The sequence below is a fragment of the Clytia hemisphaerica genome, unplaced genomic scaffold, assembly GCF_902728285.1.
Source record: "Clytia hemisphaerica strain Z4C2 unplaced genomic scaffold, Clytia hemisphaerica genome assembly, whole genome shotgun sequence".
Lineage (NCBI taxonomy): Eukaryota > Metazoa > Cnidaria > Hydrozoa > Leptothecata > Clytiidae > Clytia > Clytia hemisphaerica.
In genome coordinates, this window is record NW_027103262.1 from 2,072,203 (window position 1) to 2,098,704 (window position 26,502).

The 26,502-nt window shown below is 33.4% G+C and overlaps 3 protein-coding genes across 3 annotated transcripts; 2 read left to right on the forward strand and 1 right to left on the reverse strand.

Annotated features, from left to right (window-relative positions):
* On the reverse strand, positions 1–23,048 carry LOC136799573 (mini-chromosome maintenance complex-binding protein-like). Its single transcript, XM_067056296.1, has 12 exons — positions 23,028–23,048; positions 4,875–4,951; positions 4,247–4,388; positions 3,950–3,991; positions 3,667–3,771; positions 3,377–3,518; positions 3,188–3,232; positions 2,986–3,086; positions 2,506–2,600; positions 1,868–2,028; positions 593–710; positions 1–76 (listed from the first exon to the last, which is right to left on the reverse strand). Exons 2-12 carry the CDS (start codon positions 4,883–4,885, stop codon positions 1–3), a joined length of 1,038 nt encoding a protein of 345 aa, XP_066912397.1. The 5' UTR covers positions 4,886–4,951; positions 23,028–23,048.
* LOC136800597 (cGMP-specific 3',5'-cyclic phosphodiesterase-like) lies at positions 9,215–22,689 on the forward strand. Its single transcript, XM_067057252.1, has 23 exons — positions 9,215–10,071; positions 11,240–11,329; positions 11,969–12,037; positions 13,549–13,638; positions 14,338–14,496; positions 14,740–14,801; positions 15,089–15,124; positions 15,478–15,568; positions 16,236–16,317; positions 16,507–16,574; positions 16,741–16,833; positions 17,034–17,084; positions 17,794–17,940; positions 18,379–18,486; positions 18,720–18,829; positions 19,355–19,442; positions 19,623–19,723; positions 19,851–19,928; positions 20,381–20,444; positions 20,698–20,772; positions 21,251–21,334; positions 21,987–22,077; positions 22,333–22,689. The coding sequence occupies exons 1-23, from the start codon at positions 9,427–9,429 to the stop codon at positions 22,491–22,493; spliced, it is 2,643 nt and encodes an 880-aa protein (XP_066913353.1). The 5' UTR covers positions 9,215–9,426; the 3' UTR covers positions 22,494–22,689.
* Positions 23,049–24,164: 1,116 nt separating the features above from the next.
* On the forward strand, positions 24,165–24,506 carry LOC136799583 (proline-rich nuclear receptor coactivator 2-like). The gene has a single exon (XM_067056308.1). The coding sequence runs from the start codon at positions 24,165–24,167 to the stop codon at positions 24,504–24,506; it is 342 nt and encodes a 113-aa protein (XP_066912409.1).
* Positions 24,507–26,502: the final 1,996 nt, after the last annotated feature.

A 26,502-nucleotide genomic window follows, 5' to 3' on the forward strand; every position in this document is an offset into this window, starting at 1 on the left:
CTATCTGGAAGTTTTTGGAAGCTTGAACAAGTTTAGTGCAAATTTTCCAACACACATTGCCCCTACTCGACCATATCTAGTAATAAGCAAAACGGTAATTCATTAACAAATTTCTACAAGATTCTTCTTTTCTCAATATTAGTATTATAGTACATTATACAGGCAATAAACCAGAGTATTGACGCTGACAAAAAATTCAAACTAAAAGTATTTCTTTCAATAGCAGTTACTTATGGTGAATTATGATAAAACATAATTCGAACTGCCTCCTTTCTTTAAGTGTTTAAAAGGAAAATTGCACCTCCAAAAACTGATTGAGTGTGATAAGTAAGATCCCTCTCTTCAGGTCAAAATTGTGAATCAATTTTTTACTTCTGATTTTTAAAGAAGGAATTAAAATGTAATTCAATCTTTAAGGCAATTTTAGTGTGTTGTTTGAGTGGTAGACAATCAAAATACTTGATATTAGCCTCAATTAAAGAGCAGGAAAATCAAGAGGGCTGTGGACTTCTAGGCCTATCTGGATGCCCACAAGTGAGAGCAGACTGCTATTTTCAAGGTAGGGAGATGCCAAATTAAAGAGAGATCTTACACAGACGATATGAGGTGAAGTAGGAGATATTCTGCAGCAATTCCGTCTCCTCCAAGAAGCCCTTTGAGTGTTTGGATGAGATCTGCTCGAATGGATGTCAATTCTTTACTGGCACATTCTAAAAAATGAATAATATGTTACTTGACCAATCACCATCAATACACGCAAAGCCAAGAATTTTTCATATTGATTTGAAATTTATAAACGAGTTAGGGATCAACTCTTCTAGATTTGGTGCCAAAAAAACAAAAGTCACCAAGCTTGTCTAAAATACCCTTTTGTTCTATTTTTGAATATTTTTTGTTTTTTTTACTCTTTCCTGGAAAGATAATCTAAGAGGAAAACAGAATATTTTTGAAAGTTTTTTAACATTTCATTTGTAGACACAACCAAATCATTATTAATTAAAGAGTCATCTTCATGAACACAAAGAAAAAGGTTTCAACTTACAAATCGAAGTCTCCAGACATGTTATTGAAAAGAAATTAACATTTATTATTCATGGGGATGGGTGCTAAAAAGTTGGTAACACAAATTCTCATCACAGAAAATATTTTGATAAGGTTTTTGTTTTCTAAACCTTTTCATTACTTCAATGATATAGAAGAAATTTACAATCAAGTTAAAATGTAATATTTTGGGAATGGTGTTATGTTTCTGAATTATTATACTTACCATTCTAATTTATGCATGCTAGCTTTTCGACATGGATTAGATTATTAGACAAGTTTGCATAGGAACATTATCTTTTGAATACTAGAAACTTTTAGCACAAGCGTTGATTGGAGCGACAGAGCAACACTTTCGATTTATTTGGCAGGAAAACATTTAATGATCTATAGGAGGTTGGGATTTCTAAACTAAAGGATTCAGTTCCCCCTCCCTCAAAGATAATCGACAATTATGTTGCATTAAAAAGGTAGCAATGTGGTTTCAATTGGTTCAAGTAAAATTATGGAATAAACCTTTTCGACCATAGTCCCAAGGTCAGTCGTGTGCCACTTTATTATTTAATTATCCCCCTAAACTCGATCCAATCCTTTTTTTACACCTTTTTCTGTTGTCTATAGGTGCGCACTGTCAGACTGGGATGGTTTTAGGGTGGTAAAATAAAAAAAAAAATGTCAGCGCAGCAATTGGCGGCTATGGTCGAAAAGGTGAATTGATCTCTTTTAGCAAAAGAAATATAATTTATTTGTTTGTTAGAAAATAATGATTAAAGTTAACTTTTTTCAATTTTTTTCCATATAACTATGACGTAGACGAATATCATACCATAGTCTGTATGATTGTTTCTGACGTTTGGATTTAATTCCTCCAACTTGTTGTAATATAAACAATGGAGTCTGGGTACAAGTGAAGGGGGTGGGCAATGTGCGCGATCCTCTTCCATGTTAAACTCATGCCATGTTACTTCGTTTGTTTCCATTTCTTCTCTGTAATTTAAATTTGGTTTCGAAAATAGTCTTCGGCTCTTATTTTATTAATGAAAAGATCTTTATGATTATTATGATAACTGTTCAAGTAGACTTTTGTATTTAGGCTGTTAAAAAAGTAGAATATTAAGTCCCAGAGGAATTAAACAGAATTATTTTTAGGGTTTTAAGGCTGGTATTCACTTTCAAGCGAATTGGGCGACAGGTCTTTTCTCAACCTTTTTTGCCTAAAGAAAAGATTACGTCATAAAAGAGTTTCGGGCAAACAAAAAAAAGTTCAGGAAGTTCAAGTTTTTTCAACCGTTACGTCAATTTTGAAAATTGCCTCATTTTTCAACCGACCAATGAGCTTACAAAAACATCAACAGATTTCGCTCATGTCGCGCGAAAGTGGAGACCAGCCTTTAGACTGGATTTCAAATTATTTGTAAGGTGTTCAAGAGTAAATCCTAGACACTGTTCTCAATAAAGACTTACTGCATTGAGCTTTGAGCAAAATGTGGATCAACAGAAAGGATACAAATGAATTCAGCAACATCGTTTAATTTCAAGCTAGTTGTTTTGGAATACATCTACAAAACACAAAAGATAGAGTTTTCTTGATATATTGCACTGAGCCTAACAAGTAGCAAGGTTATTTTTTTAAACCAAGTTAGAATTTCTAGGCTATTTTATAGACACATGAAAACACCTATCAAAGTCGTTCACAGGGCAAAAATTTTCTTCCTTGCCAAACCATGGTTAACCACATTTAAAACCACTGCATCGAAGCTTAATTTTTCGGACCAAAACGGTGGTAAAAAATGCTTGAAAAATACCCTGAGTAGATAATCTTAATCTTAATCTTAATCTTAATCTTAATCATCTCCTAAGGAGCCCCAACACAAGACTATCTACGCATTAGAGAACATTTAGCAACTCGAAAATTGCTGTAATACAATATTAATAATAATGTACCTTTACAAAAGCAGCATTGCCCTTTTCTTCTGACAATGGAAAGTTTCTTGCATAATCAATTTTACTTTTTGGTTTTGCCTCTGCACCCTTTTGTTGTGAGCCTGCAAGGATAAAAATTTGTTTAGTGAAGATTGAAAGATTACATAACACCGAATCAGTAATGCATTAACTATTATTATCAAGGAAGTTTGAAAATTCTTACCCTCTGCACTTTCTGTGTTGTTTTCCCTCAACTTCTTTTCTAAACCTGAAATGTATTGACAGGCAGCTCTATAAAAGTTTGAACAAACGTTTTCTGCTGTTGACAGCTAAATTCTGTTTCCTTCTAAAATTTGTTACCATAAAATTGATTATCATGCTTTAAAGGTATAGAGGTATAGTAGTAACATACTATTAGAGGTCTTGCTTGATATTTCTGTTTCCATTTTTTCCTCATTCACGACTATTTCGTCCTCATCCAGTCGTCTTTTTTGAGCGTTATTTCTTTCTTCTTGCATTATGACAGGGTCATTGTTGAAAGCCTGTTTATATGACTTGAAGTTATTGTTAGTTAAGGAAATACAAGGATATTATAGAATTGTTGGAAATAATGATATTGAATTTTTTGAGGTCCATTTAAGATTTGAAATTCATAATTTCCTGCGTTTCGGTAAAAAATTGCATAAATAGGTGAAAAGATACATCCTTAATCCATTGATTCTCTCCAGGCACTGGAACACAGTAATAAGTTTGTCTTTCTAATGTTACATTTTCCTCTGCATCGAAATCAATAATTTCAAGTGGTGACTATGAGAAAAGGAAAACAAATAGCAAGATTATTACTATGGTTTTTGAGCAATATTATTGAATTTTATACAAAAACACACAAGATTTGAAGCCAAGTGAAGACTCTAGTTTTCCTTGGTTAACATTGATTTGCTTTGAATTAATGACAACAATACAGAAATTAGGTTAATATAAATACCTGCTTACACCCTGTATCTGTAAAGCAGCCTATTCGAGTGGTCTGAAAGAAATGAGTGTGTTCAATAAGAAATGTACCTATCTAAAATATGTCTTGATAGCCTGGGTCCAAGTTATTCTTTAAAAAAAAGAATATGATTTACTTTTGAAGAGAGCCTTGTGATGAACATCTTACTTGTTTACATCAACCTTTTAATAAACGTGGTACTGAAATGGTACTTAATACAAAAATAGCCAATCTTTCAGGATCAAAAAGCCCTGCCTAATAAACTTAATCATGTTATAAATTTCTAAATACCTTTTCTCCAGTATTGGTATTTTTGGTGAAATATTTGCCTAAATAAAATTCTGGGTCAAGCATATCTTGTACCATTCCTCTAAAATTTGACCAAAGTATTTGGTTGAACTTTTTCAAGTTGAGTTTCATTGATGCATGGTATCTAGAAATCCATAAATCATAAAAACAATTAAAATTGAAATATTATCTGGGCAAATGGTTACAAAGGTGTATTACTGCGATGTGAATCTTTCGGATATCACGTGACTTGGATACTACTTGAAAACCTTCCTTGTAACTTTCAGCTTTGTATTCTTCTGCTTTCTGTCTGTTTTTGGCATTTTCAATAGGATTGTTTTTAGGTTACTTCCCTTGAGAAATACAGAAGACTGTTTGAATAATTATCTGTGAAATTCTGCAAGTAATTACTCTTGGGAAAATAAGAAAGTGCTGTCACTTTTGTTTCTCCTAGGGAAGTGCTCTGAGTCATTGTTTGGTAGATTTGATTTTGTAATGTGATTTCATATAAAAGCGCAAACACAAAAGTGAAAGTGTAATAATCCAACTGAGGAGTTTCCTTATATTATTAAAAGCAGTCTGTAGAGAATGACTCTTAAAATATTTTTGGAAAAGCAGTAAAAAAGTATACCTTTGTTTCATCTTCTAAAAGAGCTTTAACATATTCGCCAACTTTAGCAAGATCTTTCAACATTTCTGGGTGCTCATCTGTAAGGAAATTAAGAAAACACAATATTTTTATTTTTTTTATTTTCCTTAAAAAAAACATGGCGAGAGAGCTTGAAAGTCATTTTTCTTACGGAAACTTCTGAAAGAGCCAGGACACAAACTCTCTTGGTTATTAAAAATAGAAACACAGTTGTCAAAATCCAGCTTTTTTGAGTGCTTTAATTAGAAAATACTAGACGGTTCCCGTCGTCACAAACTTTGGTTTTTTAACTTGTGCATCTAAAGTCCTTAGGATGATAAAAAAGGTATTGATGATGCTCTCAAACTCTATCTTGTTAAGGGAAATTTGAACTATGCATAGTGGAAATATTTGTCTTAAATACTTTTTTATGCTTCAAATGGAAAGATAGAATTTAAAAACATTAAGGGGTTAAGATCTTTATCAAAAACAGAAGCTTAGCAAATAATAAACCGTCATTTATGAGCGTTTTTTCAAGAAGTTATGGTTTCAATTAAACCAAATTTTGCTTTGATTGGTATATAATTTGAAGGCAATTGATGCAAGCTACTTTTAATGAAATTCCAAGAGGTTGAATTTTCGATTTCTGAAAAAGGCTCAGCAATGAACGTGTTAAAATTCAAAGAAAAGTGTGGCCTATTTTTGAGGAAATCAAGTGACTAATATTACACCCAAAGCAGTGAAACACTCTGTACTGAATAGCCATTTTATCAGTTTATCATCCAACATCACATAGTTATCATTGTCTTTGATTACTGGTCAAAATTTAGTCATTAGTCCCAATTAGCCAGGTATGTATAAAGCTCTCTCATAGCATCTTGTAACATAAAAACTAGTGTGAATTTTTTTAACAACAATTTTAGAAACTGTAAAGTGCACTAACAAACATCAACTTGCCAAATGAACCAAACTTATTAAAGTCACTGTCATTAAAAATATCCCAATCATACAAAAGAATTGGTTTCAACACATTGAAACATAACAATACGTCTGGACAGTTCCTTACAAGCTTGGGGAGAGTTAGATGCCACCCTTTTAAACACCCAGGACAATCAACAGATGAATAAATTTATCTGTCAATCACTTTTCTGATGTTGAAAAATCTTTCATGAAATTTTTCATGCTGAAATACAAATAATGAAATGCATTACTTTTCTGATGATTTGGAATTTTTTGTTACATATTGCTGAAAAGAGCAGGAATTGTCCACAGCTAATCACCAAAATTATCTTAGAATATCCCATTTATTTGAATGGTGTGAATAGGCTGATAGGTTAGCTCCTTTTTCTAAACCATATCACTGAATTGTGACCCAACAACAAACATCATCGACAGACCCGCAAAAACCATTCCTCACCGTACTTGTAAATATTTTTCAAGCAATGACTACAAGTCAAGATATAAAGAGTAACAAAACCTTTCTGAAAAAGCCAGTGATAGCAATAAGAGCTTGAAAAGACAGCACCAGGGAAAATTTTCCACCCATTTTCACCTATCTTTTGGCTGAGCCATTGACTTTGAAGATAGTTGAATATGTAACCGATTGAAAAGAAAGCTCAATCTGCATGTATTTCTGACCTGGATTTTTGTATATAACGGCTGACTCAATATTATTGGTATTTAAAGATGAAAAAAGAGAAATTTAGGTACATTTTTGGTTATTGCACCCCCTGAAAAAATTAAATGCAAAAGTCAAAATCAGGGCCTGATGGGGAATTCCCTTAGCTTTCCATTGGTACCAAACACATTAAGGTTTGACACTAATTTTGTCATGCGAAACTAAAAAAACATAATTTTTCATAACTAAAAAGACTAAAAATATTGTTTTGGTTTAACCAAAGATATTTGCTATCTTTTTTCACAATAAATTGGTATTGTCAACAGCTCTAACTTGGGACAAAACATGGGATGGCAATTCGGTTACTATTTCACCGAAAAAACAATATAAAACAAAAAGATGACGTCAAGATGTATAGCAGAGTGTGTGTGATTAAATTGTTAATAATAACTTCTTCAAATTATGTACCTTTAAAATGCTTTAAAAATACATTTGGTTGTGATTACGGGAAGGTAAAAGTTTGATTGATAAAATTTGTTGAAGTATCAAAACAAAATTGTTGTCAAAGTGATTTAACAGTAAGTGAAAATACAGGCCAGTTATCAACAATCCCATGTTTTGACCTTGGCTTACTGATAGCGCTAGATAATACCCTGGCATTGTCTGTTTTTCTTATGCGAAAGATTACATAAGTCAAAAACAAAACGTCAAAATTCATTTGTTCCTGGATTTGAGACCATTGATTTGCAGTGTAACTATGTAACATCAGATCTTTTTATGACGTATTGTTTTGAGAAGTTCCCCCTCTGAGAAGGGGCCAGCACCAGGGTATTCTCTGGCGTCAATCAATAAGGAAAATAAAGCCAGGAATACACAGCCATATGGTGTCAATCGAACAACTTTGAACAAAAATCGCAATCGAAGCAATCATACATAATCAAACACGATTATAATTGTGATTTTATTGTCGAACGTAAGCGAATCTCGATGGACCGGCCGATTTCTGGGTACTATACGATTGAATTCGAGTACGGTTAGATTGGTTTGATTGATAGTTGACTATGCTCGATTAGTTCGATTGATTGTCAATTATATTCGATTAATCTTTGATTTTGTTCGATTACGATTATGTTCGATGAGTTTGATTGCCAGTTTTCAGAGCATGTCATGGTTGCCCCAAAGGAAAATTTCAAACATAAAACTCTACCCCTAAGATCCGTTTCCCACCACAAAAAAAGCTAGAAAAACAGGTAAATATAGCCAGTTTTCAATGATTTTTTCCCCTGAATTGTAGATATTATCAAAATTTTGCCCCTGCCCTTGAAAAGTGAGCAGTCTCTGCCCTGGAGATCTCAATGATTTCTGCCATACTCTAAAAATTGGTTTGATCGCGATTAAATTTAATTGGATCACTCCGTTTTAAAGCTTTTTAGCGTGGGCCGCTGAGCGCTTAAGTACCGTACGAAAGCGAATAAAATCTAATACAATTGAATCAATCGAACGTAATCAGACTTAATCAAATACAATCGAACGGCAAATCCTTGGTAATATTCTATTGTAATTCGATTGCGTTCGACAATGGAATTGCAATTATTCAATTGAGTTCATTGTGTTCAATTGATGCGGCGTTCGATTCCTTTGATTGACACCTTCTGGACACAGGGTCGAGGTAGTCCTCGGCCTTTATTTTGCTTGAGTTCCCTGCAGGACCCTGCCGACGCACCGGACTTAACACCGGACACGCGAAAATCTGGTGTAAAAGAGAATTTTTTTTACCACCGGACAATTTCTACACCGGACTTAAGGAAGACAGATGTCCGGTGTTGGAGAAGGATATTTTTTCCCACCGGACAATCAAAACACCGGACATGACCAGTCCGGTGCGTCCGGTGTTTCTTAATTTTTTGTTTCATAAATGTCCGGCGTCCAAAATTCCCTGTATGCAACACCGGACTGACACCGGACTTATTGCGTCCGGTGTAGCAAAAGGATACTTTTTGTCACCAGACAAATACACTGGACAGTCCGGTGCGTCGGCAGGGTCTTTTCCCTGCCTGCTGAATGGTCAAAGACAGGCTAAAAAACTATAGACCTTTTTTTAAAGAGGACATCCTGTTGAATAATTATGTAGTCCAGCCATAAAAAAATGATAGAGCCATGCATAATTACTGTATCATGCATATTGTGATAATTATGCATAGTTTTATCATTGTTTTTCTGCTGGACTACACATAAATATTCAACAGGGTGGCCTCTTTGGAAAAAGGTCTATTCCCCTTGTAATGTTTTATAATATATTTCAAATTGAAAATATGATTAGGAAAGAAAAAAATATTCAAAACAGAGAGAAAGATTCAAAAAAAGAAACAAGTTCATACAATCAACTTTTTTTCCAAACAGCACAAAAATAATAACCAAACGAAAAATAATAATTCCTATCTATGTTCATACCTAGAAGACTTTTGATCAGCGAAATTGGTTCTTTAATTACTGTAGGATTCTTTTTTTCCATGTCTGTGAATAAGTATCCAAATTTTGGTATGTGAACAGAAGTAAGCAACAACTTGTTGATTGGTCGTGTAGTGCGAAGGAGGAGGCAAGATTTTTTTCGCTACTCACTACTCACTGCTAGGCTGCGCTGTTGGCTTTCACTAAAATCAAGTTTTTTATTCTTTTCCCGCGTAAAGTCTATTCACTGTATGGGTATTATTGGAGTTTTCTTCATTCATTGGATGTGTTTTTACAACATGTAAACAAAGTGACGTCACCGCGCGGTTGTGTTGCTCCAGTAACCCGGGAATATTGCAGCCTCAATTTGTTGCCCATGAGGTTTTGGGGGTTGTGCAGCGAGTTTCAGGATGTAAACTCACTGTCAACTATTATTGTTAAAAATGGTTGGCTAAATAATGGTTTGTATGATTATAATTTGATTTAAGAATGCCAACCAAGGAGGAGGTGACAGAGTTTTTAAGGAATAATCCACAATTCGCAAAAGAGTACTTTTTAACTCATGCATCACCAAAACTTGTGGAAACATGGGTTATGCAAAGATCAAGAGCTATTTCAGTACCAGATGTAAATCGTGTGAACAAAATTTCAAGATCTTCAACAGATCTGGTTCTCAGACCACTAACAGCTACATCAAATGTTAGACTTAACCGATTTCTCAGCGGAACTTCTGGTCATGGAAGTGCTAATAATCTCAATGTTGGTAATGTTGGAATACCTCCAATTAGACCTAAAAGGAAGACATTTGAAGAGCTTTCTGCTCTCAATGAAAAAGATCTTTTTATGGAACTAATCAGAGACATTGCTCATGAATTGGATGTTGATGCATTGTCTCATAAAATTTTAGTTAATGTTTCAGTACTAACAAAGTGTGATAGATCATCACTCTTTCTGTGCAAAGGACACAAAGATAGAAAGTATCTAATATCTAGATTGTTTGATGTCACTGCTGATTGCACTGTGGAAGAGGCTGTTAAACCAATTGAAGATGCTATAATTATACCATTTGGAGTAGGAATTGCAGGAAATGCTGCAGCAACTGGTGAAATAATTAACATAGAAGATGCTTACAAGGTATTAGTAAATATTGAACACACGTATTTATTTAACAACCACAGAACCCAAACGGGCCACTGTACTGTAATTGCAATTTTGAAATTGAAAAAGTCTTGAACATGACTAAAACTGTCCCGTCACCAACCTTTTCGTACTGTAAGCAAAAAAAAATAGCGATTTGGTACCTACCGTCTTTTCTAAAGCAAAATAAGAAGGATTCGGGACTGGTAATATCAAAATTACTTTGGTATTGGGTGTCTTAATTATACAAATTATACACTTCCCTGATATCAAATTCAAGCCTCCGTCGTCCATTTTTTAGAAATAGGCCATGGCCAGTGCCACCATCAAACGTTTCACCTTTTTTCAAAATGTCCGCGACCAAACTCTTAGAATTGATTTTAGTCAATTTGAAGGTGCTGATTTGGAATTTGATTTTTTGCTTTTCCTGGCAAAATTGCAAGACCTGAGATATCATGATTTTTGGGGGTCTTCAAATTAAAAAAAATACATACCACGTGATGGAGCTCTTCAGACTGAGCAAAAAATGAATTACATCAAAGTCCCAACTCCTCTAGATCAAAAGTTATGGGCATATTTGTGGTCAAAAAAGGTTTTTAATTTTGCATAAATTATGCAGATTGTGGTGAAATTTCCTGTTTTCCATCAGTTTTTGACCACAAAAACCATAACTTTTGATCTAGAGAAGTTGGGACTTTGATGTAATACATTTTTTTCCTCAGTCTGAAGAGCTCTACCACGTGGTATAGGTCTTTTTTTAATTTGAAGACCCCCCAAGAATCATGATATTTCAAGTCTTGCAATTTTGCCTGGAAACGCAAAAAATCGCAAATTAATTAAAAATCACAGACTTCCAACTTTAGAAACACTTGACATGAAAGATTGAAACTAACAACTATTTCACAAAATTTAAAACCTTTGAAAGCCAAATTAATTATTGATGTATTTAAACAGGGGTCAGTGTGCCTCAAAAAAATTGTGATACCTAATATAATTTGTATGAATATCTATATGTATTTATCACAGCAGCACTGTACTGATTGGTTTATTGTCTTTCCTTATTACATATTAGCCTTTTTTTGGTCTATAGGTGACATTCAATCTCCTATGATTGAAAGGTGTTTGTTTTCTTATTTGGCCCTTGTGGTATTGTTTTTATTTGCAGGATCCACGATTCAACCGAAAGGTTGACGAGGAAACTGGTTACAAGACACACAGTATCTTATGCATGCCCATAAAGAATCAAGATTTAGAGGTAAGAAATCAAGAGTGTTTTAGTGCTTTAAAAAGGTTTATTTCTCAAACAAGGGAACGTTTACTGATACTCTTTTGAAAGTTTTTATGTTTATGATAATTAGAAAATTTTCTATCTTATAATCAAAACTATCACTTGTATAAAAAAGTAGACAAACTGGTCAAGACATTCACTATGCCAAAAAATATGATGACTTGATGTTTGTGGCGTTTAAGGTATTCTGCCCCACTCTCAACTTATTGTAAAAAGAAATCTGGGACTGTCCATTTGTTTTTTATTTATTTGATTTTAAAATTTTTATACAAAACACAAGTGTTCTTTATTAAAAATAACTATCAAAATTATTATCTTTATTTATAAACAAGAGAAACAGGAAAATATACTGTACAAATCCTTTCATATTGTTGGATATGATAAGCGTTTTTCAACAATAACTAGATGACTTGAAAGCTTTTAAGATTGGGTATTGTGTTAGATAAAAGACAAATTTTGGACAAAAACTCAAATTGAAGGTTTCAAACATACCTTAATCACGATTTGCTTGTATCAAGTTAGGTAAAGCTTACTTTTTATTCTCTTGGTATCCTTTGATTCTTTAACAATTTTCTAATTGCTATGCTTTTCATTATTATGATATAGGTCATAGGTGTTGCTCAAATTATTAACAAAAAAGAAGGTGATCAACGTTTTACAGCAAAGGATATAGAGGTATATAAGATGATTGCTGAAAATCTGTACAAAAATACTACAAACTTTGTTATATCTTGTATTTGATTAGCCTGGGGTCCACTTAAAGCTTTTTTATAGACTGTATGGCGCGATTAAGTGGCAGTAGTAGTATATATGGTGATATGCTTGATATGGTGATTTTTGTTGTTTTTGGAAGGTAAAAGCAGCATGAAGCAATGTTTTTATTTGAGAATAAGAGATTAATCTGTTAGTGTTATTGATGTTTTTTTCTCATTTCCGATTATATCTTTCAACTCCAAGTAGTTTTTTTGTTATTTGGATTTTTATAACATTTTCTCCCAAAATGGCAACCTCGCCAAACACTCCTAGCCTACTTTACTGGACTCAGTGTCATAAAAATTACCAAAAATTACAATTAAAACTTATTTACACTGTGTATCAACCCTTAGCAATGAAATCAGTTTTTGAGGGGACTGGTAATATATTTTCAAGGAGAAGTTTTTCCACAGCATAGGCATTTTACTTTTAGGCTGCCTCTAAAATAAACCAAGCAAATTCCCGCCAAAACTTATGTTCTGTATAAGAAACATTTTCCTTGAGTCTTTTACGTGGAGTACAAACTATTTTAACATTCAAGAAGCTCAAATAAATTGAAATTAAACTTTACAGTATCACTTCAATACAAAATTTGTATTTTTCACAAGAGTACTCCTACGTTGTGTTTTCGATTCATTACTTGTTCCCTCAAAAGCTGACTCCGTTGCTAAGGTTTGAAATGTGTATTACAAGATAAATTAACCCTCCTTATTATGAGATTAGATTTTTTGTGCAGCCTGTTGGTAACACCTTATAAACAATGATATAAGGGGGAAGCTTGGTAAACATGACATGCAGAGGGTATTATTTTGATAGACAAAAATACATTGCACTTTTATAGGGAAAAATTGTAAAAAGTTCTTATTAAATTTCCCTTGACATTATCAAATCTCACCCAAGACCTGAGAAAACCCAAATTAGTCATGTCTCATGCTCAAAAATAAGATACAGACCCCATGAGGTTCCTGTGCCAAATTTTAATAAATTGTTTAAGAATGGATCAGATATCTGGTCCACAGTAATACAATAATGACCGGTTAGTGAGGGCTGTACTGAGAAATATTGCCCGAGGTCAAGTAACGACCGAGCTTGCGAGGTTGTTGCGTTGACCAAGGGCAATATTTTCAGTACAGCCCGAAAAAACCGGCCATTATTTTTGCATTGCGCAAAAAGCTGTGTAGCCTGCTTTGAAAAAGTAACCGGTTAACAAATGCCAATAAATCTTTTTATACCAATTATTTCTCAAAGTTGGGATTACTGATTTAAAAAGGAAGGAAGTAAGTTCAATGTTAAAACTGTGAAGACTCATTTTCAAATTTGGTGTCTCCTAGGACCATGGAAATTATTGGTAATTAAAAATAAACTATCTGATTATCTCTTTAATAAAAGCTATCTTTAAGATGTAAGTTTTTTGTGCTATTTTCCCTTAATAGGTTTTTGAAAACTATCTTACATTTTGTGGAATTGGATTAACTAATGCGCAATTGTTTGAATCATCTGTTCAAGAATTCACAAGAAATCAAGTAAGAATTTTTATTACCATTACCTTTTATAGAGGGTATATTATATGCCCATATTGGAATACCATTCTATTTCATCGACAGTGTCTTCTGGGGAAATATGATTACGAAAGTCTTTTAGCTTTTCTTCCTCCACCTGATTCAGTAATTTTTTGAATGGAAGAGTAGACACTCCGTGATGAACTTGTCTTTAATAACAGCCAATGCATTTCTTTTTTTAACAGAAAGATATGTCGATGAAGGTTACAATGCAATTTTTTTGCATTTTTTCTTTGTTATGCAACTTCAGACACCGGGAGCTAATTCGGGGTTAGAAGCAAGCTTTTTTGAAGACTGATGAAACCTTTGAAGAAGGTTGATGTCTAAATGGGCTATCTCCTTTTCTTCCTACAATATGATTAAAATGTTATTAATGTTTTACTTACACCAATAGCCCTAAAACATACAAAATATTTATTTTAGTTTTGTCCTAAATCGCAAAATGTCCAATCTCAAAATTAGTTTTTGAGAAAACTGAGATTTTTTTTTGTTTTGCTAACTTAGCACTTTTCTTGTCACTAGAAGGATCGAACTCAAAATATTTAATGTTAGCAGAGAAAAGAAAAGAAAAGAGAAACTCAGTTTTCTCAGACACTGATTTCAAGATTATACCTTGCCTTGATGGCAGAGATACATTTTTATCATTATTTTCTCTAATTTCAGGTTTTATTGAATCTTGCAAGAAATATTTTTGAAGATACAGAATGTTTAGATACAGTTGTGAGAAGGATAATGACTCATGCTCAAGATCTCATTTTATGTCAGAGATGTACTGTTTATATTATTGATAAAACTAAATCTGAAGAGAGCGAGGATGGTGAGGTACTGAGAACGTCTTTTTATTTTATATGATATGGAGCATTGATATCCAAGCTATTAAACAATATTTTATTTTGATGGTTCTGGTTTACAGCATTGTCTTCTTAATATGCTTATCATTCCAAAATCAAAAGGCATATGCATACCCAATAATTTTGCTCAGCTAAGTTAAGGCAACCCTGGTTTTGAAATACCTTAATGATTTAAGATATTATATAAGATAACCTTATGAACTTTTTTTTACAGAATCGAGTTGTTTTTTCAAGCGTTTTTGACTTGATACAAGATGAAACAGGTGATCAATCTGTGTAAGAAATTTACAATCATATTGTTCTATAATTTATCTTCACTTTTCCCTGGTTTACAAGTTTTGAATAGGGTCAGCCATATAATCACATTTCAGCTAGAATTTTTGGGCTGCCACCTTCTGATTGTGTCTCATAGCGCCCATTTTAAAATTGTTATTACCCCATACTGTGGCCTCTCAGTTTAAAGAGTTTTAAAGCTCTTTTGAAATTGCTTGATTCCTTTCATAACATTAGCGACCAGTGCATATTGTTGATATTGATCTTGAATTTATCATTTTAAATTGTAGGCAAAAAGATTACTGGCAGGATTTAGCTGCTAAAAGGTTTGATTTTTATTTTCCATTATTTTTTCCAGTATCTTTGTTCATTCAATAAATCTAGGGCACTTTAATTGAATATCATTTCATCACTATAATAGAAAGTTTAGGGCTGGATTCCTACTCAGCGCTGTGTTTATTTGGAAACTATAGCCAAGGCAAACCTGTGCTATGTCTTGTACACGCGTTCGATGAAAATAGCTGTGTTAGTGTTCAGTAAGCTTGTATTAGCTTGTCCGAACCATAGAAGTGGTCAGCTCTAATAATGGGACGAATCCTAGACCGTTTTATAGAGAATAAAACATCCTCTTTAAAAGAACTTGTAAATTGTTAATTCATTTTCTCATTTTATCTCACAGTACCGAAAAATCAATGGTTTATTCTGGCTTTGCAATGCTCTGTGCACAAACCGGTGATGTAATGAATATTGATGGTTTTGGAAATGATAAAGTGAGCAAATACAAGAACATTCTACTGTTCTGTAATCATCTTTTTTGACCAACCCTGGTGGGTAGAGGTCCTTTAGATTAACCTGTGTCCTTCCTTCCGTCCGTCCGTCCGTCTGATGCAAGCTTTTCTCAGGATTGACTCATTCGATTATTTTGCACAAAGATGCGTATTAGCAATGCCCAAAACATAGTCGAGTCTGATTTACGAGAAAAATATTTTTCCGGCCGAAAACGCCGGAAATATGCCGTTTCTTATTTTACTTCCTTTTCTATTTTCATTCTATATTTATCATTAGGTAGGTCCGATATGCATTGTGCTTGTTTCATAAAGTATTCAATTTTTCAAGAATTATTTCACTAACTTCATGAGTACCTTATAACTAATGTTTATGATTGTACCAATAAATAAAACTTATTTGCATTGGTTGATGAGAGTTACCTCTCTTAAGAATAATACAACAGCGTCTTGATATGAACTGATGATAGAATAAAAAATTTTAGATAAAATCTTCTACGTTAACGAGTAAAGTGTCTGTAAAGTGTTATTATCTGGTGCCATCAAAAATGATGAATAGAAAGTCTAATATACTTGGTACAAGGATGAATGAATCTCATTATTTTACTTTAATTAAATTCATAAATTTAATTTAATTTTGTTTTGGTTTTAGCTTTGTGGTCTTGATGATGAGAGTTTCAAAGCTGACTGTATGTTATGCGCACCCATCTATAACAACCAAAATGAAGTTATAGGTAATTTTCATGTCAATCATTTGGAGACTCTTCACTCTTGAACTTTTTGAAGGGACCTTTTAGACCTTTTAGTTACTGAGTACCTATTTTTGATTTTTTAAGATACATTTTAATGCACAACGCATTTTAATTCCACTGTTTTACACAATTCTTTTTACCAAGCACAACAAGAATTTCTTTAATTTTAAGGTGTTGCACAACTTCTCAACAAGAAGGATGCTCATAGTTTTGATGAAAATGATGAAGCTATGTTTGAGGTATGAAACATTATTTTAGCTTTTCATTCCAAAATTTCATTTTATTTTAGGCAAAAATTTCGTACAAGAGATTCGTTTTTCACTTTTTCTCCATATTCAAAGATAAGTCTCAATCACTACGTATTTAGTTCAATCAATATTAATCTCTTTCTTTTTCCTCCTTTAGGGTTTTGCAATTTTCTGTGGATTGGGTATTCATAACACGCAGATGTATGAGAAGGCAGCTCTTATGTTAGCAAGACAAAAGCTAAACATGGAGGTAACATTTGTTCAATTGATTTACACTCCTAAATTTTAAGTGTCTTTAAGAATACATTGCTTGTCTTTTGACCAGGTAAATTTACACATTAAAAGTTTTAAAAGGCTTAAAGTTTTAAAGTTTTTTTCTGTATCTTAGTAATACTACATACTATGCCCTTAGTTGAACTGGAATCTATTTTATTCAATTTTATTATCTAGGTATTGCAATACCATGCAAGTGCAGGACCTGTTGACACAGACCAGTTAGCTGTAAGTTCAACATTATTTTTATCGGATTTTCTTGATGGCTGTTCAATGACCTTATTGTCCTTATCAGCTATATAACGCCGGCCCTATTGGAGATAATTTTTGACTTATGGAGCATGATAGACCGACGTTAGATGGGCCGTTGAAAAAAGGGACAACATTTTCAACGTAACAGTGGTGTTAATGTTTGACTGTTTTTCATTGATTTACGTGCGTGGACTAAATGCCCAACTAAAAGAAGAAAGTTATCCATCCAAAATCGTCAATGAAATTTTTAACAATTTGCGAGACGAGTTAGAAGTTTAATGCAATTTTCAGTTAATCTTGACTATTTCGAAGTCATAGTAACGATTTTAAAGGTTTTGGCGTTGTTTATGACCATTGATCACCCGAGATCCATTGTCTCTGACATCGGTGTAAGAATATATTTTGACTAAAAAATTGCCTGTAATTCATCAAACGAAAAGATTTTTTATGGCTCAAAAATCTTTCAAATCACGATCACGTTTGGACTTCTGATCACGTAAAAGTCACGTAATCACGCTAAAAAAAAGTTCCTATCAGGCAAACTGCTTCGGGGGCTTCATTAAGGTTAGCTTTCTGAAGATGAAATATTCAGATGTACGGATGAGGGGTTTGAAAATTATGTCTTGTTAATAATGATGATATAATAAGCTGTGTATAAAACATAAAATTCCCTTCTTCTATTCAGACTGCAGAATTACCTTCAGTCGAGCATTACAAGTTGGACACATTTGAATTTGATGATATAGGAATGACTGACTTGGAAACTTGCATGGCCTCAGTTCGAATGTATATGGATTTGGATCTTCTACATAGGTTCAATGTTCCACAGAAGGTAAAAATTAGGTTAACGAATCGACCATTGGAAAAAAATGCACTAAAATTTCATCGAAGTTGCAAAAATGCACTTAAACTCTATCACTAGGAAATATTTGAAATCCCTAGTCACAAGATGTGAGAGCACTTCTTACCCTATTGGTATTGCTTCTCTAATTGATTCTACAAGCTTAAAAATTCATTGGTGCCGGGGAGGTTTGACACCTAATTTATGCATTTCTACGCAGCTATAATTATAAATAACAAAAATATTAAATTATTGTGTACATGATTTCAATTATTAGTGCTTTTAAGAGATAATTTTTACTTTTTCCTCATTAAAAGGAACTCATAATTTTCAGTCTAACGCCAATAGTTTCCAACTTCTTTTTAAACCTGTTTAAACTACCCCTAAGTTGCTTCTCATTAATTACCAATTTTCGTTATTTTCCTTTAGACAATGTGTAACTTCATCTTGACAGTAAAGAAGAATTATCGACCAGTCACATATCATAATTGGAGACACGCCTTCAATGTTGCACAATCAATGTTTACACTTCTAAAGGTAAGATCTTCATAATATGATTAAGTGATTAAAAGTGATGCTTTAGTGTTAAAGACTATCAATAAATTAGGTTGATTAGTGTTTTTAATTATAATTAATCGTAAAATCATTAGTCTGACTGTGTTGTGAATATTTCGTAAGGATTCCTGTTTCTTTTCAATCCGCTTGAACAGGAAACCTTTTACGACTTTCCTGCTTATAGTTCTCCTTTTATGATGTTTTTTATTTTCCAGGCTGGCCAAATGTTATCATGGTTTTCTGATCTTGAACTGTTCATCCTTTTAACTGGATGTTTATGCCATGATCTTGACCATAGAGGAACCAATAATCAATTCCAGTTAAAGTATGCGGTCTTTGAGGTTTCGTGCCATCAGATATTGATCATAGCTATAAATAATTTAAAGTGACACCCGATACTTCAAAGGAACTCACAACAATCAAAACGTCACAACAACTTTTGAAGTACACAGTCTAAAGATCAAAACAAACACTTGAATCTTTTTTTTTCCCAACGAGAATATCTCTTGTTATGATGTATTTGAAACTCGATTCCTGTCCTGTCACCTGATTTTGGTCAGAATCAAAATAAAGAAAACAACTTTTTGTTGCGAGAAGTATATGAGCTGGCACCCTTATCCAAAGCCTTATAAAGTGTTTCTCACTTAATTAGATCTCTTACTAAATTCGTACTCTATTTTGATTTTAAGCTAGAAACACGATAATGTAAAGCTAAAGAATGTTTCCCCTATAAATTCAACAACTCCTGAATGATTTTGTTCGTTCTAAAAGTTTTGCCTCCAAACTATCATTATTTTTAGTCTTATGTTAGTAGGACCAAAATTAATAAAACAAAAATTGATATTTTCAGGTCTGGATCAGCCATTGCCCGTTTATATGGAACATCTACCATGGAACACCATCATTTTGACCATTCGGTCATGATTCTCAAATCTGAGGTATTTATAAGAATTGACTGATTAGATTTCAAACCTTCAGAAGACTCGAGATCAACTAATCCGTTTATATAAATGGATGTTTTATAAAAAAGTATTGCAAAAGCCACACATTTTTGCCTCATTTCCCCTGCCCTTAACAATCATACTATGATATAATAACATATTACACTTTCATTTCAGGGATCCAACATTTTCGACAATCTAAATGATGAAGATTACAAACTAGCGATCAAGCTTCTGGAAGAATCTATACTGTCTACAGATCTTGCTCTTTATTTCAAGTATGCTATTAGATGTTCTAAAGATTCTTTGAAAAGATAGGTCAACATTATGTCATTATGTCACTTTGTTCCCTTGTGCGTATGAGAAGTTTCTTTGAAGACAACATTTGTCAATTCATATTTTTAGGAAGCGTTCTGCCTTCCAGAATTTGGTGGAAACAAAGAAAGCCGATTGGACGCAATTCGAAAACAGAGCAGTCCTAAGGTAACCTTTCGCTTAGATGTCAACTAATCAGGTCATATTTTCCCCTAGAAATGATGTCCTCAGCAACTTTGTTTTACTCGACTATCAATTCCGAAATAATATAGCTCTTCTAGTAGAAGTACTTCATCTAGTTTTCATATTCATCACGAAAACAAAAAAACTTTCGGCGCCAGTACTTTTAATCAGTCTTTCTTTTCGGAAGATATTATCTTCATCATTAAGGAAGTCATAAACAGCGAAGATTTTGCACTGTGTAAAAACGTGCTGCTGTTGTATTACTACCCACACGCATTCTTCTAATTGCGAAACAGTTCATCCCGCATCTGATATTGCAGATAACAGAAATTTGGTAGACCCATCAACCATTTTTTGCCCGTTTGAGTGCTCTTCCTAGATTATAATGATGTTCTATCGAATCTAATTATTCGTTTTATTTTTGGTTCTTTCGATAGGGGTATGATGATGACTGCTTGTGATGTTGCTGCTATCACCAAACCGTGGGAAATTCAACAGAGAGTAAGACCCCCAATGATTAGATTTTTATCCGTTCTTGCCCTAGCATAGAAATGACATGATCGAGGTTTGTTCTATTGTTGAAAGCCAAATTTTCGTATGTATTGAGGCAAATAACCATTGTTATTTTGGCGTTATTTATTAGAATGTTTGTTAAGAACCCCGAATTATCTTTACTTTCAATCAATATTATTTAATTCCTGGTGTTTAGTAACTTTCATTTCCTTCACATTATATACGTCTCGATACTTTTTAGGTAGCAGAGCTTGTTGCAAGTGAATTTTTCGAACAAGGTGACATTGAAAAGAATGAATATTCATCTGATCCTATTGTAAGCGCTGTTTTCTCTTCTGATTACCTTACTTTATTAGGATCAATTTATTTACTGTTGATGCGTGGCAGGCACACCATGAGTAGGGACTCGCATAATTGATTCAATTTTCGTATAATGCATTTTTTTCTTCCGTTATTATGAGTTTTATTATTGTCGTTGTCACATCCGGCCTATTGTTTTGATAATTACTCGTTTGTTCTCTCTCATCGGTTAACTGATATTGTCACCGGTTGTTACCTTAATTATATTTAATCGATTAACCTTTTCGTAATCAACCGAACAATACAATATTCTGTAAAACTGATTAGCCAATGTATCATTTTCATTTACGTAAAAGAATTAAGAAAGATAAAATTCCTAACGATTTGTTACTTCCACGCATACATAATTATTACGATTTCAATATTCTTTTCAATTAGATTATTCTGGATTATTCTCTACCTATGATACTTATTGTTTACTTTTAAATTTTAAGCCGATGATGGATCGTAATAAACACAGCGAGTTACCATCGATGCAAGTTGGTTTCATCGACTTCGTCTGTTTGCCCCTGTATAAGGTAATTCACCATCCTTTTTCCATTTTACACTAATATTGAAGCATGGCTTTCCTACTGCATAGAGGACTGATGCAATGTTTCACTTGAGTGTAATCATTCCAAAACAAACTGTTAAATAACTTACACCATTGAAATTAAATTTTGAAATAAATGCTGAATCATGAAAATGATAATTGACAAAAAATTAAGAAATTGTGTCACGTCGTGTTTATCATTTGAATTCCCATCAAATTCCTTCTCGAAAACTGGGTAAAACCTGATTAATTCAAAGGAATCTCAAATTGCCCTCTGTTCATATTTCCTTTGTTCGTTTATTCAAAATTTCTTAATTGAATTTCTTTAAAAACATACGAAAAAACTTATTAGTGACAAGTATAAAAAAATGAGGTTAGTCCCATGACCATGTGCCTCCCTCATAACAATGGTGATATAGGTTACCTAGTAGCTGATTATTTTTAAAAAGCGGAATAAAGATATGTTTTCTTTTACTTTGGTCAGTTAACGGTTTACCTTATGAGAAAGCTATCCTATTTTTAAATCATGATGAGTCAACGATGAATAATTGATAAAAACATTCCCCTACCAAGCTTTTTGTTTGGTTTTTCCGTGATGAGTGGGAACTTTAGAATTAACTGAACTCTTGTTTTTCTAGGTATTTTATCATATCAATCCTTTATTGAAACCGCTCTACGATGGAGTTATCGAAAATAAAAAGAATTGGCAAGGGACGAAAGATGTATATGGTAAGATGATTATCATGTCAAGAAAAATCGACAGATCAAATTGCTTTTGGTTTACAAAATAATGAATGTTGCCTACGTCACAATCATCTGATATTCTCTTGCCAACACAAATAGTTTATATTTGATGCGTTTTCACACAGTGAATTCGTGATTGAATATGATTCGATTCAAATGACGTAGTGTATCATTCTAGAAAGACAAAAACAGATTGTCGAGTTGGCCACAACTTTCATTCCAATTTTTTCTCACTTTCAGATCCCAAGAAAGTGGTTGTTATAGAGCCACCCAAAGACACTTCTCAAAATCGAAAATTATCACATGCTACCAAAACAAATCAAAGAAACAACCTGAAGAAAGTTTCGATTTCAGTACCAAATAATCGCAACAACAAATCTGCAGCATGTTCGCTCTTATAAATGTGTAGATATTTTACTATAAAAACCATACTGACGTTTTATTACTTTGTAATTTAAAGGTAATATTTTCACCTTTTATTTATTTTTACTAAAAGTTGATTTTATCTATTTTAGTGTTCTATATATTTGTAAATATTGTACTATAAAGAATCAAGAGAACTGCAAAGATATGTAAGTTATATTCGGATATTCTAAATCAGAAATTGTTTGATTATTTTGATATTTTACAGAAAAGTGCTACCAAGGGGTATTTCGGGTCCCATATTTTTTCTGTTTGCCTTGAAATTTAACAAACTTCTTAACCTAAGGTTGAACTACCACTGGTGTAAAAATGAACGTTATATCATTAGTAGAAAAAAAGCTCAATTTTTGCAATCGCAAAACCGCTAAAAGTCGCAAATTTTCAAACCCAAAATACATTCAAATATAGCGCTTTTGATTCTCTAAAACAAGCAAAAAAAACTCCATAACTATATTTGACTATCAAAAGTTACAGGCATTCTTGTTTCCACTGCCAATTATACCTGGACATACCTGGACTTTTTAAGAAGATATCGACCCACTCCAATTCTTTATGCAGTCAGATTGAGTTAAAAAGGCGACTTCAATAGTTATATTCTTTTGCAATGGAGGCTACCTTTAACTACCTGACGAAATATCGTTCCGAGCGATAAGATCTGTATGTAATCAATCAATCAGAATCCACAGAGGTTTCTTTTGTCTCCCTCAGAGATATTTCGGAAGGTCAATGTAGGCCGATAGCCGACGGGTAGCCGACCCTAAAAGGTCCACCTTACACAAGCCCCGTGTGTGGGGGGGGGGCATTTACACTGGGATTTGAAGAGTGGACTTGAATGTTAAATTTGGGACCCTGTCAGAAAGATAAATCAAAAAATTTTCCTAATTGTACTTTGAAAAATGGCCAAAATGGCTAAAAGTAGACGAAAAATTGAAAAAAGAAATTTCAATTTCCACCGTTTCATTCCAACCTACATATATGGAACTCTTTGTATGGAATAACCATCAAAAGGGGACCCCCCTTTGACCGGACCATCGGACCACATTAAGCCGGTGAAGCAACGACTGCCAAGAGCCAAGGAGCGCCATTCTTTTGTTTACGTTTTTATTCGAGTCTCAACGATGAAGGACAAAAAGGACGCGAGGTGGAGTTCAACTTCTTAGACCAGGGGGTTTGACTTACTTTTATATTTTCTTATTAAATCTAAGTTATACTTTTAGAATTAAAAATCTTTCATACTTCAAAAAATATGCTACATTATAGACTTTTGCTAAATATTCTTAACAAAAAAGGTAATTTCAAAAGTAATTATAAATAGATAAATTTCTGTTTTGGACCCCCGTCAAAATATTTTATTACACATGATTACGAAAAGCCAGCCACCATGAAAAAAATATTCAGAAGCGATTGTTTGGTGATCACATGACCAACTCTTGCAAATCCATTGGCCCGCTGAAATCAGGTGATCAAATTTTTGTTTGATGTTATGATGAATAAAGGCGAAAATTTTCATTTCGAACCATCTAAAACATCAGAAAGCCTGTGGAGGTGAATGTTACCATCTTAGCCAAAAACTTTTGAGTGGCTGGCGTTTGAGGCAGAAAAAGAAGGAATTTGTTATCCTGAATAGTTGATGATTACATACATCCAAAATGACTGGAAGAATTAACCATCACAATCGAAGAAACAAACGAGAAGGACGAAGAAGTCCATCAAAAACTGTTCATGAAAGGGACTCCCCTTCCCCATCATATAAATCATTTGAGTGTAGTTTTGAGAGGAGCTCACCTGTACTGATTCAATCGAGAGCAAGTTGGTCCTCATCTGATTCAGAAGACGAAGGAACATTACCATATGCTGGGGCAAAATTCAACAGTCCACCACCAGCAACATTATTACCAACCCCACCTATGAGTTGGCTTGGTACTTCTCGAGGAGAGCAAAATTTGAATGAAATGTCCTCACACTTGAGACAGTTGCTCAAAGTCTCATGAACTTGCAACACTTTACTTTGATATTCTTTTATTAGTTTTGTGTATTCCAGAATGAATTTTGGATACACATCTTTTTACATTTTAAACGTTTAACATTTCAATTTTAGAAGTTTTTCAATTTTTCTTTCAGATGGGTTTTATAAAGCTAGAATATTATGTAAACCTAGCTAGTTCTGAACGTTAAAATGCAGTGGAAATTTGCGTTTGTAAATAATTTTATGAATTACGGAGAATTGGAAACGATTTATTTGTAGAAATAGGTGATATTTTGTTTCGCAATCAAGCCTTGAGCTCGAAATCATATTAGTTGAATTAGCTTGAGCAATCTAGCTGTAAGGTATCTAAACTGATCATAACATACATAAGTTGTGTTTTTCAAAGCTTGATTGTGGAACTTCTTGTGAACATTTTTTGTGTATATGTATAAAAGAGATTTACTTTTTTTCTACGATACTTTTTTGACAGACATTTTAGACTTTTATTTTTAGTTTATATAAATTTAGGACACAACGACAGCCCGGTGAAACTCTATTTTATAGTACATAGTTTTTTATAATTTTTAACCTGTATTTAGGTACATATACTTGTTTTGAAACTGTTTATTTGAGTAGAGTTGCCTCAGAATCTGCTTTTAAGCCTGACATTGAATGAAGTGACTTTTGAAAGATTGTTGTATAGATTCTTAAAGAGCATCAAAGAAGAACAATCTTGAACAACATTTGTATCTAGCTACCTTATAAATTCATAGATTTCAGTAGCATTATTAACAATTTTTTAGTTAAAAGGAGCACTATTCAACTTTGAAAGCTTGTCAATAAGGATTCTGAGGCTGTTTTTGAGGCGTAGATATTTGATGCAAAAGAAAAATGTTTGTAAATTTTTGAACTGGATATTGTATTTAGTTATTTTTTATTGTATATGGAATTATTGTATTGAGATACAGCCATCATCAAAGGATCACAACTTACATGAAACAAAAATGAAAAGATGATGGTCATCTCAAGTACCCAGAACTGCAAACAACAAAACACAAGCACAGAGAAGAAATTGGACTCTCACCCAATATCAAAATCAATATCCAGTCAACTTTTGCATCAAATTGAAATGCTTCCAATCTTCACCAACCAACAACGACAACAACTTTTGACTTGGCCCTCTTTAGGGCCTCCAATCTACTTAAAAAACAAATCTACTTGTATATCCAAAGTGCAAGTCTGTGACTTGCTGAATGTGAGTTTGCTCACTACCCCCTCCCGCTTGTCTTGTCTCTAATGTCTTCCTTATTTCCCTAATGCATATTTTAAAAGCCCTTATCCTACTGATAATCCATTTCAAACTTCAAATCATGGACACAAAATTTATTTTGTCACAGAAAAGACTTTTTTAATTCTAATTACTGAGTGTTTCAAGATCTGAATATAATTTACCTTTTCTTTCTTGGCTATTATTCAAGTAAAAAACTTGTTTCTTAAATTTTAGGAAAATATAGCAAATTTAAAAGTTTTGCTTATGAATTTTCTCTTCCAGCGTTCCAGCATATATAAAACAATAATTATGAGGCTCAAAAACACCAAAAACTAAGAGCATTCATTTAAGCATGGTTAAGGGTCAAAGTATGTAAAGAGAGACGATACGAAAATGCCTCAATTTGTGGCTCTAGGGTAGGTACTAAAAAAGAATAGTCAAACCTCAGCAAAAATATACTGTCCCAGGGAGGGGGGTATTGGGCAAAAAGGGTTACAGGGATGTCCCACTGGTCAGGGTACCTTTTTTCACCTCCAACAGTCCCACGTAGGGTCGCAAAAACACCCAACCTCGTTCCCCGCGCCTGATTCTCACTTTTTTTATAATTTTGATGGTCGTTCCATCCGATGGGCTACAACCTATATATAAAAAGCAAAATCGTCATGGGGACGAGGTTGAAAAACACCAAGATAGAAAAATCAGTCTCTCGTACGTCGTAAGGTCGTTTTTTTGGAGATTTTGGCTAAAAAGT

Bases quoted from the DNA above. Each gene is read 5' to 3' on its own strand.
- LOC136799583 (XM_067056308.1), top strand. From the start codon at position 24,165: ATGACTGGAAGAATTAACCATCACAATCGAAGAAACAAACGAGAAGGA.
- LOC136799573 (XM_067056296.1), bottom strand. The intron at 2,601-2,985 runs GTACATTATTAT...TGTGTTTTGTAG, and splicing joins GCAATGCTGCTTTTGTAAAG to ATGTATTCCAAAACAACTAG. The intron at 2,029-2,505 runs GTAAGTCTTTAT...TTTAAATTACAG, and splicing joins TTTGCTCAAAGCTCAATGCA to AGAAGAAATGGAAACAAACG.
- LOC136800597 (XM_067057252.1), top strand. From the start codon at position 9,427: ATGCCAACCAAGGAGGAGGTGACAGAGTTTTTAAGGAATAATCCACAA. The intron at 15,125-15,477 runs GTTTGATTTTTA...TTTATCTCACAG, and splicing joins CAGGATTTAGCTGCTAAAAG to TACCGAAAAATCAATGGTTT. The intron at 19,929-20,380 runs GTAACCTTTCGC...TTCTTTCGATAG, and splicing joins GAAAACAGAGCAGTCCTAAG to GGGTATGATGATGACTGCTT.